The sequence below is a fragment of the Balaenoptera borealis genome (assembly GCF_965194805.1).
Source record: "Balaenoptera borealis genome assembly, chromosome: 3".
NCBI classification, from domain to species: domain Eukaryota; kingdom Metazoa; phylum Chordata; class Mammalia; order Artiodactyla; family Balaenopteridae; genus Balaenoptera; species Balaenoptera borealis.
Window position 1 is genome coordinate 688,417 of NC_138866.1, and position 16,367 is coordinate 704,783.

The 16,367-nt window shown below is 61.8% G+C and overlaps 1 protein-coding gene across 1 annotated transcript; it reads left to right on the forward strand.

Moving 5' to 3' along the window:
- The first annotated feature begins 2,091 nt into the window (after positions 1-2,091).
- On the forward strand, positions 2,092-15,605 carry TMEM179 (transmembrane protein 179). Its single transcript, XM_082387632.1, has 4 exons — positions 2,092-2,523; positions 9,827-9,964; positions 11,677-11,755; positions 13,230-15,605. The coding sequence occupies exons 1-4, from the start codon at positions 2,219-2,221 to the stop codon at positions 13,407-13,409; spliced, it is 702 nt and encodes a 233-aa protein (XP_082243758.1). The 5' UTR covers positions 2,092-2,218; the 3' UTR covers positions 13,410-15,605.
- Positions 15,606-16,367: the final 762 nt, after the last annotated feature.

Sequence of the window (16,367 nt, forward strand, 5' to 3'; positions counted from 1 at the left end):
GGGAGGATGGGAGGGAGGCTGAAGTGTGAGGAGATATGGGGACATGTGTATGCATATGGCTGATTCACTTTGTTGTGCAACAGAAACTAACACGGTATTGTGAAGCAATTACAGTCCAATAAAGATCTCTTAAAAAATGGTAGATGTTTAATAATCTTTCCAATTTATTCTGTAGTTCTCCCTTTGAGCCACTTGCCTCTCAATTGTCATGGTCTCTTTTGTTTTGGCCTAACCCTTAAAGTGTAAGACCCCCAGATGTGTTCAAATTAGTCAGTCCACTGGATAATGATTGGATGGGATTTCAACTCTTGTCCAAGTTGGGGGAGTGTGGCACTGAATTTCCTGAGCAGGCTCCCTTTGGTTGAATCGGGGAACTCAACAGTAGCAAAAACCCCATGTGTATTCTCTAAGGGAAGGGTTGCTGTCCCAGACCCATGGCTGGTCTTCAATGTGTGCTTTAAAGTGACTGCAAAGTGAATGTGCAATGCACAGAAGACAAATTACAAATAGTACCAGCATAGGAAAGGATGCTCAACCTCACGATGATAAGGGAAACCCAAGGTTACACATCAGTGAAGACTAACAGAATTTAAAAACTGATTTTCTCAGTTTTGGAGAGGGTGTCTGCAGCATGGATAAGAAGGTAAGTTGGTACAACATTTTAAGAGACCAGTTTGGCAATTTCTGTCAACTCTTAAAATGTGCATACCCCATGACCCAGCAATTCCTCTCCTAAGAACTTCTCTTTTAGGAAATACCTGTACAAGTGCGCAAGCATGTGTGTACAAGGAAGCTCACTCAACAGTATTTGAACTAGCAAAAATGGAAGACATTGACCAGCTACCCAAAGAGGGATGGTTATGCAAATTGTGGAATCTTCATGATTATGGACTTTTACACAGTTATTAAGAAGAATGAAGTAGATCTCTATGTGTGGGCAGGGAATAATGTCCATGACATACTGCTGAATGAAGGAATCAACCTGCAGAATGGTGTGTATAGTATGAAGTACTTGTGTAAATTGTGGGTGTGTGTGTTTATGTGCTTAGCAAAATGTCTAGAAAAGTTGAAGTCAGACTGTGAAGAGTGGTCACCCCAGTCATGTGGCCGGGTGGGGGTGGGGAGGACAAGAAGGGGACATTGTCTTTTTATTTTATACATATCTATGTGGCTTGACTCTTAAAATGAGCATATATTACTTTGGCAATAAAACAAAAAGGTTTTTTTAGTGCTTGCAACAAAAATGCTGATGTAATTTTAAACCACTTGGCAGTTTCTTTTAGAAGGAGGCTTCCTCACTCTAGGAATAGGACTAAATGTGACTTAGTCTTAAAGGGAACTAGAAAAGGCATTAATTCCATTAATTAATGCATCAGCAGATTCCATCTCGGGAAAGGCTGTCTTAATGAGGTGCCTGGGGCATCCATTATTTATCTTACAAATACCAACTCAGGGCTCTGCTTGTGTCAGGCAGTGTGAAAGATGTCCCTTCTGAGGGTGCTGTGCTGGAGAAGCACAAACAGCTAACAGACCCACTCTGTCCTCTCGGCACCCATCTCTCCGTGGGCGACCCCTGTGCCATTTCCTCGACCCCAGATCCTCCCCTCTCCGGCCCATTTCCCATATACTTGGTGCACTCCAGGACCCCCGAAAAAGAGTCATTCCAGTCCGGACTGCAAACCTCGCTCCCACCCCTCATTATGGGCATCTTGGATCCGTCCCTGTGAATCTCTCCCTCCTAGCCTCCTTTCCTTAACGCCAATGGGGCAACTGGGGACCTGGGAACCATCCTATGTGAGGCCCACACAGGTAGCTCCTGGTACCAGAGTCGGGTCTCGGTAAGCCGACATAGCAATCTTCCCATTCCCACTCCTGGTTTCCATTCCGCTTCTGCATCGGTACACCCATTCTCCAGCGTGGCCCACACCCACCCACTGTCCCCTTCGCCCCCTTTCCGCGCCGCGAGCCCGCCGGGAGCTGTCCGTGGTGCTGACCGCAGGCGCGGTCCGCGCTCGGCCGCTGCGCACGCGTCCCGGGCGGGGCGCGCAGGACCACGGCGGCGCCGCCACTGCGCAGCCTCCCGCGCGGATCCGGCCTGGGTGCGCGCGGCGCCGGGAGACTCCCGCGGCCTCACCTGCCGGCCTGCGCCCCTCGTCCCGCGCCGCCAGCCAGCCCCGCGGCCTCCTCCGGCCGCTCCCTCGGCCCGCCTGGCCCCGCCATGGCGCTCAACAATTTCCTCTTCGCGCAGTGCGCCTGCTACTTCCTGGCCTTCCTGTTCAGCTTCGTGGTGGTGGTGCCGCTGTCCGAGAATGGCCACGACTTCCGCGGCCGCTGCCTGCTCTTCACCGAGGGCATGTGGCTGAGCGCCAACCTGACGGTGCAGGAGCGCGAGCGCTTCACCGTGCAGGAGTGGGGCCCGCCGGCCGCCTGCCGCTTCGCCCTGCTGGCCAGCCTCCTCTCGCTGTTGCTCGCCGCGGCGCACGCCTGGCGCACGCTCTTCTTCCTCTGCAAGGGACACGAGGGGTAAGTGGGGGCCTCGCAGCTGCCCTGCACCAAGAGACGCAGCCCTTACCCCTGGCACGGCCCCCCTCCCGTGCCCGCAGCGCCCCAGGCTCTCCCCTGACAAGAAGGAGCGTGAGTCCCTGCATCTCCCCATGGTCTCAGAGGCCCGAAAATATCAACCATCGGCCCTCACCACTTCCAGGGAAACTGCCCTTTGTCTGCACGCAGAACCGAGGGACCGTGGCGTTCTCCGTACCAGGCCAGTGCTTCCCTCTCCAAGTGCGCATCACCATGCACAGCCCGGGGTGCAAATGTTGCATCGTCATCTCGGAGCCGATTTGGGCCTCCCTCTCTGGCCCAGCGGGGCCCACACCCGTCAGCACCGCGGACAGCTCCCAGCCGGGTTTGGGCCTGCTCCCAGCTCCGGGTGGACTGGGAGGGACCAGGCAGGCAGGCAGGGGGCAGACCAGGCTAACAGGGGATCCTCCCCTCGTTCCCATCCTCCTGGGAAGGAAAGCCGGAGGGAAGGCCCTCGAGGCCCACCGCTACCGCACACACCTTGGCTGGGGGATGCGGGAGAGGGAGCGGCAGGTCTGTGAGGTCCCGCTAGCCTCCCTTCCCCTGGCCTCCAGTCTCCTCTTCACCTTCTCCTGTCCTGGCTCTATTTTGTGAGAGAGCGGGATGTGGGTCCCTGGGCTGGGGTTCTCAGCCGGTAACACTCCCTGGGCCTCTACCCCTGTGGGACCCTGTGTGGCCCGCCCCACCCACGCCCAGGCTGTGGATCCCTGCGCCCTGGAGCGGCCAGGTCTCCTGCAGAGGTCCCGGGAGGCCACTCCTGCCTGTTGCCTGCCCTCACATCTACGTGGGAAGTCCACGCCTTCTCCCAAACTCTGCCCCCACCCTCACCCCCATCCATCATCTGTTGGCAGTTTTTAGTGGCTTTTCACTTCTTTCGGGGAGGTGGGGCCTTGAGGTTGTGAGTGGGCAGGGACTCCTGAGAGCTCTCAGCTTGGCTTTGGCATGGAGAGAGGGGCTGGAGAGAGGAAGGGGGGCTGCAGGTTGACGAGGAAAGGGACAGCTGAGGCTGGGGGGAGAGGGGTGAAATCCCAGTAACCCATGTGTATGAGTCTCCAGGGGCTGCTGTAACAAAGCACCACAAACTGGGGCTTAAGACAATTTATTCTCTTACACTTCTGGAGGCCAGAAGCCCAAAATTAAGGTGTTGTCAAGATTGGTTTCTTCTGGGGGGTTAATATTTCCAGGCCTCTTCCTAGCTCCTGGCGGCCGCTGCAACCCCTGATGTCCCTTGGCTTAGGCCTTTATCACTCCAATCTCTGTCTCCCTCTCCACATGGCCTCTTCTCTCTCTCTTTCCTTCTTCTTATAAGGATACTAGTCATTGGATTTAGGGCCCACCCTAAATCCAGGATGACCTCATCCTGAGATCTTTAGCTTAATGACACCCACAAAGACCCTATTTCCAAATAAGGTCACATTCACAGGTACTGGGGGTGCAGATGTGGGCATACGTTGTCAGGGGACGCAATTCAACTCAGTGCACTAAAGTTCTGCATTTGGGGTTTGCAGAAGCCATGTGTCAGCCCAGGGTGTCCTCCAGGTACTGTGTGCGGGGTGGGGGCTCTTCCCAGGGTGAGCCCAGGCCAGTCCCAGGGGGGCGCCTGCTCTGCTCCTCCTTCCCTCCACCCGCACGATGGCTGGTGCCCCGAGGAGGCTTTGAGACACCATCTGCACCTGCGGTGCCAAGCTCACGTGGTACCCAGTCAGAGTCTCCAGTGCAGGCTGGGGCTGGAGAAGCATCTCTGATTACGAGACAGGGTCTGAGGTCAGGGTCTGCTGACAGGGCGGTCAGCAGGCGGGGTAGGTCGAGGTCCCTTCAGTCTGGGAAGCTGAGGGCAGTGGGCACAGGCCAGGTGGGGGCCACGGCTTGGCCATCAGCTCACGCCCATGGTTCCAGCTTGTCCCTACAAGACAGGTGACCTCAAGGCATTCAGGGTGTACCTGGCGAGGACACGCAAGCAGCTCTCTAGGTGGGGCCCAGTCCCCCATGGCTCTGAGTGGTGGGAGGTTTCAGAAGCACCACCAGAGGCTGGGAGCAGAGCAATGGGAACCCAGGGCCTGCAAGTAAGGAAACCTGGTCACGCAGGACTGCCTGTTTCGCACAAGTTAGGCAGCAAACCTAGGAACCTAGGGACAGCTTCTGTCCTTTGTCATCTCATAGAAGGTGTCCATCAGCTCTGTGAAACCATCCCCATCCCCATTTTAAAGACAGAAAACTGAGGCTTGGGAGTGTACATGCCTCCCTGTGCTCTTTCACTGTGCCCATCCCCTGAGGACAGAGGGAGCCTGTGCTCCCATGGAGGTGGCCTGGTTGGAGGAACATTTAGGGTCCTCTGTCCCTTTGCATCAGTCCTAGGGGCTCATCTGTCCTACCACCAATGGCCTCGACCATGGCAGCCAAGGCTGGGCCAGGCTTCTCTTCTCCAGGGACATCTGTTGCAGAATGTCCTTCTCAGCCATCAGGAATTCCGGCCCAAGGCCACGTGGTGTGCCACTGCCCGCTCGCACCCTGTCCACCACACAAGCCAGTTGGCAGTTGGTCAGCTGTGATGACATCTGTCACAAGTGTCATCCTTTCTTCTTGGTTCGGGTTGTAGGCGCAGGTCAAAGCTCTTGTGGATGTCCAGGCCATGGCTATGCACCTGAGGGGACCCTGGGCTGGCTGAACCCAAAGCGCACACGTACCTTGTTCACCTCTGTGTGCTCAGGGCTGAGCATGGGGCATGGTGCCCAGGAGTCACCAAATTAGTGATTGTTGAGTGAATGACAGAAAGATTCCTGCCCCCTGAGATTTGCCGCTTCACAGCCACTCACGGGTCCTGATGCCTTTGCAGATTCACAATCTGACCCAGGGGTCAGCGCTCTGGGCTCGCTGTGTCAGCCAGGTCTGGACCTGTGGGAAGACTGGGTCTGCCTCATCCAGCCACGGGCAGGACGGTCACCTGAGGGCAGCCAATTCCGGCACGGTTGTTGGTCAAGCTGCATAGACCAGACGAGCAGGTGCTGGGTGGGTAGAGGGACTCGGGACAGCCAGGAGGCCGGGAAGGGCAGGTGGAGAGAGCAGTGTGATGGACCGTGGCTCTCAGGGGTGTTGATGGCCACTGGACATCCGGCCCATGAAGGACACCACTGCCCTCCTTAGACTTGGGTTTTTAGAGGGCCCTGCCTGCTTAGGGTTTAGTGTGCACCCTAATTCTCCTAAGAGTCCAACTTCAGACCGAGACCCAGGGTGGAACCCTACACTTTGATCTGTGTGAGGGGCTCACGGCTGCGTCTCGAGCTAGTGGTCAGACGCGGTGTCCGTGGTGCCAGCTCCCTCCTCGTGCAGTGTGTGTCTCTGTGCAGATTGGGGACCCCGATGGCTTGTGCCCAGGGGTGTGACGGGTAAGGGGTCGGGGCAGCTTTTTGTACAGGGGGTGTCATCCTGCTTGCTGGCTGGGGGAAGGAGTGAGTGGTCAGCGGCACCTGTGGCTCCTGGGGCATTGCTGTTTCAGGCCCCTGGCTGAGCTGAGGGTGAGTCCTGGGCCTGGGGGCCGGGCAGCTTTGCCGGTCCAGGTGGCAGTGGCTTGTGATTGACGGCTGGGGAGCGCTGGGTTAAAACAACCCATCTGCCTGCCCACACGTGTCCCTCAGCCTGCAAATCGCTCCCAGGGCTTCCCAGGATAGCTGTCACCATGGAGACGGCACTTCCAGGCAGGGCACCCTGAGAGGTAGCGGGAGAAAGATGAAGTTAACCCTGTGAGTGCTGGGCTCCCGTTCCTGACCGCTGCCCCGGCCCGTCCTTGGGAGGAGGGGGTGGGAGTCGTGTTGTGAACTCTGGGGGGGCCGGGGCCAAGTGAGGCTCTCACGCACCCGATTCTTCAAAAATCTGTAAAGCCAGAGCAGATACCAAGGAAATGACCAGAAACCGATGGGGAGGGTAAGAGGAGGCCGCTGGCTGGCAGGACCCCAGCACGGGCCCTTCCCGTGGGGTCTCGTGGGGTGGAGACCCCAAATCTGTGCCCATTTAATAGGGATGCGGCTGGAGTGTCGGTGGTTTCTGGCTCTCAGAGACTGTGCTGTAGATCGCCCTCAGAGGTGGGAAGGGGCAGCTTTCCGACGGGTCGGCTGTGTCTCAGGCCCACTGTGCCAGGGGTTCCATGAGGGCACTTCCGTCCACACAGGGGGTGAAGAGCCCTCCTGGGCCTCTAGAATTCGGTACAGAATGGGGGGGTTGTGGCCCCTCCCTAACGAAAAGGAACAGGATTTGCCGCCGGCTGGTTGGCCCGCTGGCCTGCCCTCCGCACCCTGGCCATCCCTCCTCCCAGGAGCCCCGCTGGGGACAGGGTTCCTGGGGGGACGGCAGAGGCCTGTCAGCAGGTGGAGGGCACCTAGGGAACCGCCGTCCCAGTGAGCTGGACTTCTGTGCCAAGAGCGGCCTTCTCCTTTGCTCTGCCTGTGGAAGCTCGTCCCTGGCCTCCCTGGGACCACCGTGTTCTCCTTGGCTGGAGCCAAGTGTCCATCCAAGATGGAGATGCCAGGGGCGTAGGCTCTGGGTAACCTCTGCTTTCCTCGGAAAACCAGCTCCTGGGAAGGGGGGCTCCAGTGGGCTGGGCCTTCCCCAACCCCCGAGCCCCACCCAGCCCCATGCTGCCCCACAGGGGGCACAGCTGGCCGTGAGCCCGTCTCCAAATCTGGTTCCCAAGGGTGACTCAGCAGCTTCTCCATCCCTGCTTCCTGCACCCCATCTCCTGTGGCAACACAGGCCCCAGCCTGAGGGCTCCAGGTGTGCCCCTGGCTTGGGGGTCAGAGGGCAGTGAGCCCAACCCGGCCTGGATGATGGGCTGAGGTCTGTCCTGGGGGAATGCGAGCTCATGAGTGGCCCCGCAGCTACGTGCCCTTCACCCACATAAGCTCCCTCGGTTCCCACCATAACCCGATGTTACAGAGCAGAAATCGAGGCCCCCAGAGTGCCTTGCAGAGTGAAGGTCACACAGCTGGCAAAGGGCAGACCGGGCTTGACATCACCTCTGCTTGGTGACAGCTTCGGAGGGGGATGGGCTATAACGTACCTCTCTTCATAACTATAGGCCCCTGACCCCTAATTTGAGCTCTCAGGGCCAGATGGATTTTGCAGTTCAGAATTGCGTCCATCAGGGTCCCAGGTGGAGACTGATGACCGCCCAAGTGAGGAGAACCTGAGGACTAAGTTGTGGGCCAGGTGTGGACCCTGTCACCACCCCCGGCCGAGGGGCTGGGCAGGGTTACGTGGATGAGGCCGCCAAGAGGGACAACCTTTGGTGGAGGGACACCGCCAGCCTGGGGCTGCCCCCAGGAGGGACCTGGGGATGAACACCCCCCCACCCCCACTGTCACGTCCCCCCTGGGACCCCACTGGCTGGATGCAGCCAGGAGCCAGGGAGAGGGTGGCCCGCTCCGGTCGGCCCCCGCAGTGGAGGGTGGAGGGGCCGTGACCTGAAGAGCAGCAGCCCACGATGGTCCCGTCCGGGCAGGGATTTCGGTGCCACCCTCAGAGGGCGAGACACAGCAGGGCGGGCAGCTTGAGACTCAAGCACAGTGAACACACAGCCTTGACCCTGAGCTGGGCAAGGACCGTGGACGCCCGGTGCGTGCAGGTGAGCTTGCGCTGCCCGGACCAGTCTTTGGAGAACTGGGGATGGGGGGCCGTGGCGGGCGTGGAGCTTCCTGCGCACGGCTCTCACCTTCGTCCCCTTGGCCTGGATCCTGGGTGTGGAGGCCCCACGTGTATGCGGGAGCGTGAGTGCAAACATGGGGCCAGGCCCGCTGTCCCTGCCCTTGCAGCTGTGATTGTTGGGGTCTCAGGAGCATCCTCGCCCCTCCTCTGACACTCTTGTCGGGGTGGCTCGAGCCCTCCCAGCCTTGGTACTCAGCAGGGCGGCCCTGGATGGGGCCTGTCGACAGCAGCGCTGCGGGATCTTTCCCTGGAGATGCGGACGGTCCCGGCTGTGACAAAGCAGCCTGGTCATTCGTGCTGTGAGTTGGGCACTGGTGACCTCGGTTTACCGTCTGCCCGTTTTTCTGAGGCAGCTCCTGGGCCGGGGCTGCGGCATCCGTGCTGCGTTGTCCTTGGGGCCCAGCACAGCGGGGGTGGAGGCCCAGAAACGTCCGGCGGGTGGATAAACGAAAGAAACAACAGACGCAGGAGCCGTGCATCCATCGCTGCTTGGCCTCGGCTGATAGTCACCATGTCCGGTGACAATAACTTTGATGTTTTCTTGGCTGAAACCCCAGCTGACACCTTGTTTAGTGAATGTTCCCCGTGAAGCCAGATTTGATCAATCATTTCCCCCAGATTCAATGTACTGCAAGCACTGATGTTCACATCAAACCTGCAGCAGGTTAGATGTAGGTCTAGGCTGTGGCCCCACGTGAGGGCGTTTCCTCTGCCCACGCCACCCCTGCCACGGGCCAGCCCTGTGCCCCCTGCCCCCTGCGGCATCAGCTCAGCTGCCTGCTCTCCTGCAGGACTCTGAATCTCCAGGGGGTGGTTTGGAGATGGTGGGACGGTGGATGCTTCCAGGCCGGCAGGAGAGTCTGGTGGGTGGGGGTTCCCACACGTCCCTCCCCCCACCCGCCGTGTCATCAGAGGGCAAACATCGCCGCCCTCTGAAAGCACCCCAGTGGGGGCCGTGCTCCCATGGACCCTGGAGAGGCCCTGGCCCCGTGGGGCAGTGCAGCCTGGCCCTGAGCGAGCTCTGCCCTCTCGGCCCTGCCTCCTGGGTCCCCCAGGTGCCCGCTCTGGTCACCCCATGGCCTTTCAGGTTTCAGTGGAGAAATCAGAGCAGGGTCACAGACCCCTATGCAGGTGCAGGCCAGCCGCATTGATGACTGTGTGGGTAAATGGGCTTGGTGGGTGCCCGCGAGGGTGATCCACCTTGAAAGGCTGTCTGGCCTTTTCAGCATGGGTGCTGGTTCTGACGCTTCGGAACCAGGCGGCTTTGGGTTTGAATGGTGGCCGTGACTCCGCTATAAGATGGTCCCCACTCCCGGGCTTTGGGGGGACGGGCTGGGCAGCTCTGGCCGGCGCGTGGGCCTGTGGGGTGAGGAACGCTGCCGGAGGGGAAGCGACCTCTGGTGACCCCACTTGGCCCTACCCCGTCATCTGGGGCCCAGACCCCAGCTGGGACCCCGAGGGCGGGGGGCTGCCTTCCCGCTGCCACCTGGCCCTGCAGCGGTGCTGTGGAGACCGGGGGTGGCACAGTGACCCCCTCCCGCCCTCGCTGCAGCTCCTTCCTCTACGCCTTCCTGAACCTGCTGGTCAGCGCCTTCGTGGTCTTCCTGGTCTTCATCGCCAGCACCATCGTGAGCGTGGGCTTCACCATGTGGTGTGACGCTGTCACGGAGAAGGGCACCGTGCCCCACAGGTGCGCCCTGGGCCCCGCCCGCCGCTCCTGGGATGACGTCTTCCTGCACGAACCCCGCCCTGAGCCCGCAGCTTTGCTCATCCCACCCGTTCCCCCGCCTGTGCACACCTGGCCGCCCCTGCCCTGGGGCCCGTACCCCCTTCCCAGTTCAGGGACCCCACAGCGGCTTCACGCAAGAGCAGGGGCCCCACAAACCCCGGGGGTGGATCGGGGTATGGGGGGGATAGAGGCCCAGGAGGTCGGAGGTTCTGGCTTCCCCGTCATTGCTGGCACGTGGTTGGGTGACGGGGCCCCACAGGGTGGGCTCCAGGTCCCGGAAGGCCCCGGAGAGCCAGCCCTGTGCTGCCGTTGGGGGCAGAGGCCTGGGCCCAGGTGTGGTAATAAGGAGGGTGTGGAATATGAGGGTGGAGGGGGTGGGGACGGTGAGGGACGGGAGTGGAAGTTTCTGGTCGGAGGGCGTCGGGGATGGAGGCCTTCGGGGCTGGGACGGAGGCTCTGGGCCCTGAGGCAGGGGCCATCTCTGGCTTGGGGGCGGCCCAAGGTGGAGCATGGTGACTGCCTGACCCCTGGCAAAGGGCTGCCCGCTGCCCAGCCCTAAGGGGCATCGTCCAGTGCCCCAGGCCATTCCCCTGGAAAGGCAGGGACCCTTGGGTTACCTCTTCCAGAGACTCCAGATTCTTTCTTTAAGAAAAATCAGATCTGGAACCTTAAAGTATAGAATGGACAGAAGATCCGAAGTGGGCGGGGCAGGGGGCATCTACCTGCCATTCCTGCACCTTCACCTCGGGGGTCCCCGGGGTGCCTCTGCAGCAGCTTGGGGCACGCAACAGAGGGAAGTTCAAGCACCCTGGGTGGGTGGCTCTTTTGGGGTCCACACCAGGGCAGCCCCTCTGTGGGCTGGGGTCTTGCCCATGCTGAGCTGCGCCCTGCCCGATGGGCCCCCGGTCACCTGCTTCCTCACCCCCCCCCCCCCCGCCCACCCAGAGCCCTCGGAGCATGGGCAGGCCCCTGGGTGTGGCCTTGGGCTTCTCTAGAAAGACTTTCTTTACCCTCACAAACTCCACTTCCAGCCCTCCAGCCCCTTGCAGCGCGCGCCGGGGCCTCTGGGCCTCCCTCTGCCAGGCACCTCGCTCCCGTTAACGTGTGCTGACACCTCGGGATGGTACGGGCCCCTGAGCCCAGGCCGCATTCACCCCAGGCTTCTGAGGCTGGCCTGGCCCAGCCTGTCTACAGACGAGGAGCTTGTGGGGGTCACTAGCACTTTGTAGTCTGCCCTGCTAGTTCCCGCTGGTTACATTGGCCTGTGCTGCCAGCCCCAGGAGGTGAAGGGTGAGTGGGTCAGCTGGCCGGGGCTGCCCCCGTGGATGCCCGTGGCCCTCCAGCCGCTACTGTGCAGCTCAGTCCGGGGACCGAGGGGCCAGAAGCAGCAGCCCAGCAGCCCTGCTTCTGCGGCCCCTGGCTCTGCAGTGCTGTGGAGCTGTGGGGGCCGAGGCTGGGGTCTCCAGGAGAGTGACGGGCAGCGCTGGTGGCCCCCACTGTCCAGCGCCACATGGGGGCCGGGTCTGCAGGTTCCCTGCCCCACCCGTGGGGCCCCACCCCGCCTGTCTGCCCCACCTTGGGGACAGCCGCTCGCCGTTTGGGGGTGATGCCCTGCTGCCCCCCGTGCTTGGTCCCCCAGCGGTCCCCATCCACCCTGCGTCTTGCCGTTGTAGCTGCGAGGAGCTCCAGGACGTCGACTTGGAACTGAACGCGGACAACTCTGCCTTCTATGATCAGCTCGCGGTCGCCCAGGTGGGTGGCGCTGCCCAGGCGGACGGCAGGCGTGCATTGCTGGGCAGGGGGCGATCGCCCAGGTGGGTGGCGCTGCCCAGGCGGACGGCAGGCGTGCATTGCTGGGCAGGGGGCCGTTCACTGCTGAACATTCACTGAGTGCACAGCGAACCCATCCCCTCACCCCACCCGGGGCAGGAAGCACACTCGTAGCTAAGGACGGTGCCAGGCAGAGGAGATGGAGCTGAGTGAGCCCTGTGCTGGGGGAGCAGTCGGGAAGGCTTCCCAGCGGACGGCTGGATCTTGGAGACTGAGAGGATGCCTGCAGGGGGTGCGGAGGGGGGGGTTGTGGGGCGTCCGAGGAGGAGGGAACAGCGTGAGCTAACTGCAGAGGCGGGGAGGCCTGGGGAGTGAGGGCGTGGCTCTGTGCCCGGTGGTGCTGGGAAGGAAGCCGGGCGTCATCCTGGGTCTGCAGTGCCGGGGCCGGGAGTCTGGATTCTGGTCCTGGCACCAAGTGGGCCCTCAGATAGAAGCCTGAGGGCTCACAGTGAGTCCCCAGAGAGGGATGCCGAGGCAGTGTCTGAGGAAGGGTGTCCCAGGAGGGGATCCGCCCCTGCATTTGGAGGAGCCCCCCAGCCACTGTTGGGGAGACCCTTCTCCTCCAGCCCTGCCCTTGTATCAGCTTCGTCCCCTGCCCTCCAGGAGACCACAGGGCAACTCCGGGGACCCTGTCTGCTGGAACACAGGCATGTCGGGACATGTGGTCAGAGAGGGCCTGTCCCTCAAAATCTGCATCTGACCCTGACGATGACCTTGATGGCAGGGATGACGGGGCCCCCCGGGGCAGGGGGTGGATCCTTTCAACACAGGGCAGGGCTCACCAGCCTTCAGGTCCACCTCTGGACCCGCATTGGCCAGTGGCTGGTCTGAGGACTCTTTCTATGGCGAGGAGCCCTGTAGTGGGTGCTGGATGTCGTGTGGGTCCCGCTGAAACGAGCGGAGCCTGCCGGAGACACCTTCACGCAAATTTAGTGGGAAATGCTCCAGCCTGAGTTTATGGAATTTATGCCGATCAGATCAAGGAAGGTACAGGCTAAGTCTGATGACAAACACCCTCAATTGAGTCAGTTTAATTGCAGCTCGAGGCTGGTTCTGATTAAACTGTTTCCCCTTCAACTGTTTGGAAACAGCAGATAAAGGTCAATTTGTTCCGGCGATTGGAAGAGGCTCCATTACGGATGAAACGAGCTCCCTTGGAGCCGAGCGGCCCCAGCTCCTCCCGGGCCCTGTCTGGGCGTGAGGGTGGGCAGAGTTCCCAAAGCGTTTGCACAGCTTGGGGGCCGGGAGGGCCGCCAGATGCCGGGGGTGACGTCCCCGTCCTGTCCTGTCCCCGCAGCACCTCGTTCCTTCCCCAGCGGGTCCGTCCTTTTCCTGGGGGGCGGGTGGTGGCCACTGGGTCTGGCTGGCCCCCTCACCCCGCCCTCTGCCCCCACAGTTCGGCCTCTGGGCCTCGTGGCTGGCCTGGCTGGCCATCACCATCCTGGCCTTCCTGAAAGTCTACCACAACTACCGCCAGGAGGACCTGCTGGACAAACTGGTCCACGAGAAGGAGCTGCTGCTGGCCAGGCCGGCCCCCCATGCCACCTTCCAGGGCGAGAAGAGCGCCGTCATCTAGACCTGGCCCCGGACGCCCCGTCCAGGGCACATGGCCTGCCCTGGGGCCGCGGCCGGGGCTGTGCCCGGCCCCCCGCGACTTGCATGCCTCCCCTCGGCACTGCGTGTACTGAGCGACCCCCTCACCAGGCGCCCCGTTCCCAGCCTGAGCGGCATGGCAGCCGACGGGGGTGGGAGGGCCTCCCCCAGGTGCCACGCGGGGGCAACGGGCCTGTCCCCGTGTCAGCCTGGAGGGACGCCCTCCGGCCAGCGGGCTGGCTGTGGTCCCCCTGCTCCCCGGGCCTCGGCTGGATGCCATCTGCGTGATTTCCTGCAAGGTTCTGTGGCAGCAGCCCGAGTCCCCAGCGTGACCCCACCGGCCCGCGATGGTCACACTTGTCACTTGCTCCTGAGCCGCGTGTGGACAAGAATCCCACCACCTGCGAGAAAGAGCCGAGTGTGGGACGGAGCTGCCCTCTGGCCCCGGGTGGTCCCCACCCAGGGCTGAGTCCCCTCTGCTGTGGCTCCAGAGCCCCTGGGGCCAGACTAGTCTCAGCGCTAGAAGCACAGGCACGGGGGGCTGGACCTGGGGTCAGGTGGTGGCTTCGCGGGCGTCCTGGAGACTTGCCCGGGGAGGCCCCGGGGGCCCCCGTGCGGGCTGGGCCTGTGGTTGGTGGGCGGAGACAGGGACTCCAGATGTGGAGGTGCCATTTCGCAGGGGAGCGGGGGCCAGGTGCCACTGCGGGTGTCTGTGTGCATGTGAGGCACGTGAGGGTGTGCGTGTGTGTGTGATGTGGGTGCATATGTGGTCAGAGTGTGTGCATGTGTGTGAGTGTGCACATGGGCCTGCATGGCGAGGTGTGAGCGTGTGTGAATGTGGGTGTGAGTGTGCAGGTGAGCGTGCCCATGCACAGGTGTGTGGGAGCGTGCAGGTGTGGGTGGAGACCAGAGCGGGCAGCTGTCTGCAACCCCGTCCCCGGCTGCTCCCAGGGCCCCTTGCACCCCAGGGGAGGGGGCTGCCTTCCCAACTCAGGAGGCCCCGAGGGCATGGTCCTGCCCCCTCGGCAGCAGGTGGTGGAGCTGGGAGGGGAGCTGGGACCCTGGAGCTCTGCGACAAGCCACCAGGGGCTGCTTGGCTGTGGACGCCCCTCCTCTCGGGGCTCCCCGGCTTCCGCACCCTGTCCTCCGTGTCCTGTCCGGGATTGGGGTGCCCGAGGTGTAAGCACGCCCCGCCCCTCCCCTGAGCTTAGTAAATAGTTTCCTGGTCTGGCCTGCGTGCTAGTTTGCCCCCCACCCTCCAGGGGAAGGTGAGCCCCCAGCTCCCCATGTCCATGGCTCTCACCACCGGTGGATGGTTCAGTCTCCCAAAAAGCGGGGGAACAGGGCGTCCAGAGGCCACGGATCTGGGCCTGGGTCAAGGTGCCAGGTGTGGCGGGCAGCCCGGGCCCGGGAAGCGAGGCTGCAGGTCACTTGTCATGACGCTGCTCAGCTGGCACCTTTCGGGAGTGGGGGCTTGGGACCAGGGTGACTGAGGTTCCTGGCATCTCAGATGCTCTGGCCCCGGGCCTGGCTGAGAGTTTTGGGAAGAGCAGCAGGGTCCTTGGGGAGGTGTTTTGACAGAACCTGAGGCCCCCAAGGGGATGCGCCCACCCTAGTCCACTGGCCGTGGGGACCCTGTCCGGCCCCGGAGAGCTCCTGGTCTCCAGCAGAAGGTGGGGTGGCTCTGCCTTGTCCCCCATCAGGTAGCAGCCGTCTGGGCCCTGGAGGGAGGAGCAGGGCCAGGATGTGGGCTTCCGGAGCCCGAGGGTCTGCTGCGGATTTGACGCCTGTGGATGGCCTGGAGCTGATCTGAGCAGCCCCTTGGTCAGGCGAGCAGAGACCTGCGTGCGCTTACAGGGCCACCTGCAGAGCGGGACTGCCGCTGACACACTGGCTGGCTGCACCGGCACCCCAGACATCCCCACCCCGGGGGCTTCTGGGAAAGGCACAGCTGGCCCCGGGGAGGGGTACTGGGACAGGAGCCGCGCGCCCTTGCAGTGGGCGGGGGACGGACCCCCCGGGGCCGGACAGGAGGGGTGGCCGTGCCTCTGAGGCTCCTGAGGTGGGTGCACCCGATCGCTTCCATGATGCCTTGCTTCTCCCCGCTGCTGTTTGATAATGGACATCCTGTTTTACTTCTACTTCTGGCTTAACTGAAAGTAAAGATTCTTAAACTTAACTGTATCCATCTATTTCTCAAGTCAAAATAGAAACAAAAATACCTGAGCCTCTAAAGTGGGCAAGGAGGAATCATCTCTTTGCCCGTCTTTTCTCCATCTCCAGTTTGCCTTGTTTCCATTGTTGTATCTGCTTTCGATTGAAGACTTCAAGCACTGCACTCCGTGTTTGCTCCTGGAGTTCCCGGAACTTCCTAGCAACTGGGAGTTGGTCCCCCTCCCCCACAGCGGCTGTACCCTCACATCCGCACATTTTCTTATGGGTTCCATTCTCACTGCTTCCCGTCGAGACTTCACGGGTGTGAGGATGGATTTCAAATTTTGGAATTCTTGGGGTTGTCGGGTGCACCTTGAGCAACATTTTTCCGAAGACAGTGGGGGTCACGGTCTCTCGGACCCTCCAGGGCTGAACATGTCTTTGCAACAGCGAACAGCCCTTAGCTGAGCGCAGCGGGGCCGCGAGGAGGGGAGCGCCACAGCCCAGCCCCTCTGGGCGGCTCCCCCCGCCCCCCAGTACCTGCCCCAGGGCTCTGGCGCTGGGCTTAACCTGCTTGTCTTCTTCAGGGGGCAGGGTGAGACGAGGCTGGGGGGGGGGTGGGCTGGTGTGTGTGGGGTGTGTGATGCTGGAGGGTCCCCGAGGGCCAGGGCCCGGAGCCCCGCCGTGGACCCCACTAGGACACTGCTCCTGGAGGTGGGCCCCTCTTGGCTGGGCTCCCCACTCGGGGCTCCCCGAGTCCTGAAGCCCGAAGGGACCCCGGAGGCTG

Excerpts from the sequence above, each read along its gene's own strand:
- TMEM179 (XM_082387632.1), top strand. The coding sequence starts at position 2,219 with ATGGCGCTCAACAATTTCCTCTTCGCGCAGTGCGCCTGCTACTTCCTG. Across the intron at positions 2,524-9,826 it reads CTCTGCAAGGGACACGAGGG|CTCCTTCCTCTACGCCTTCC; the intron begins GTAAGTGGGGGC and ends CCCTCGCTGCAG. Across the intron at positions 9,965-11,676 it reads AAGGGCACCGTGCCCCACAG|CTGCGAGGAGCTCCAGGACG; the intron begins GTGCGCCCTGGG and ends TTGCCGTTGTAG.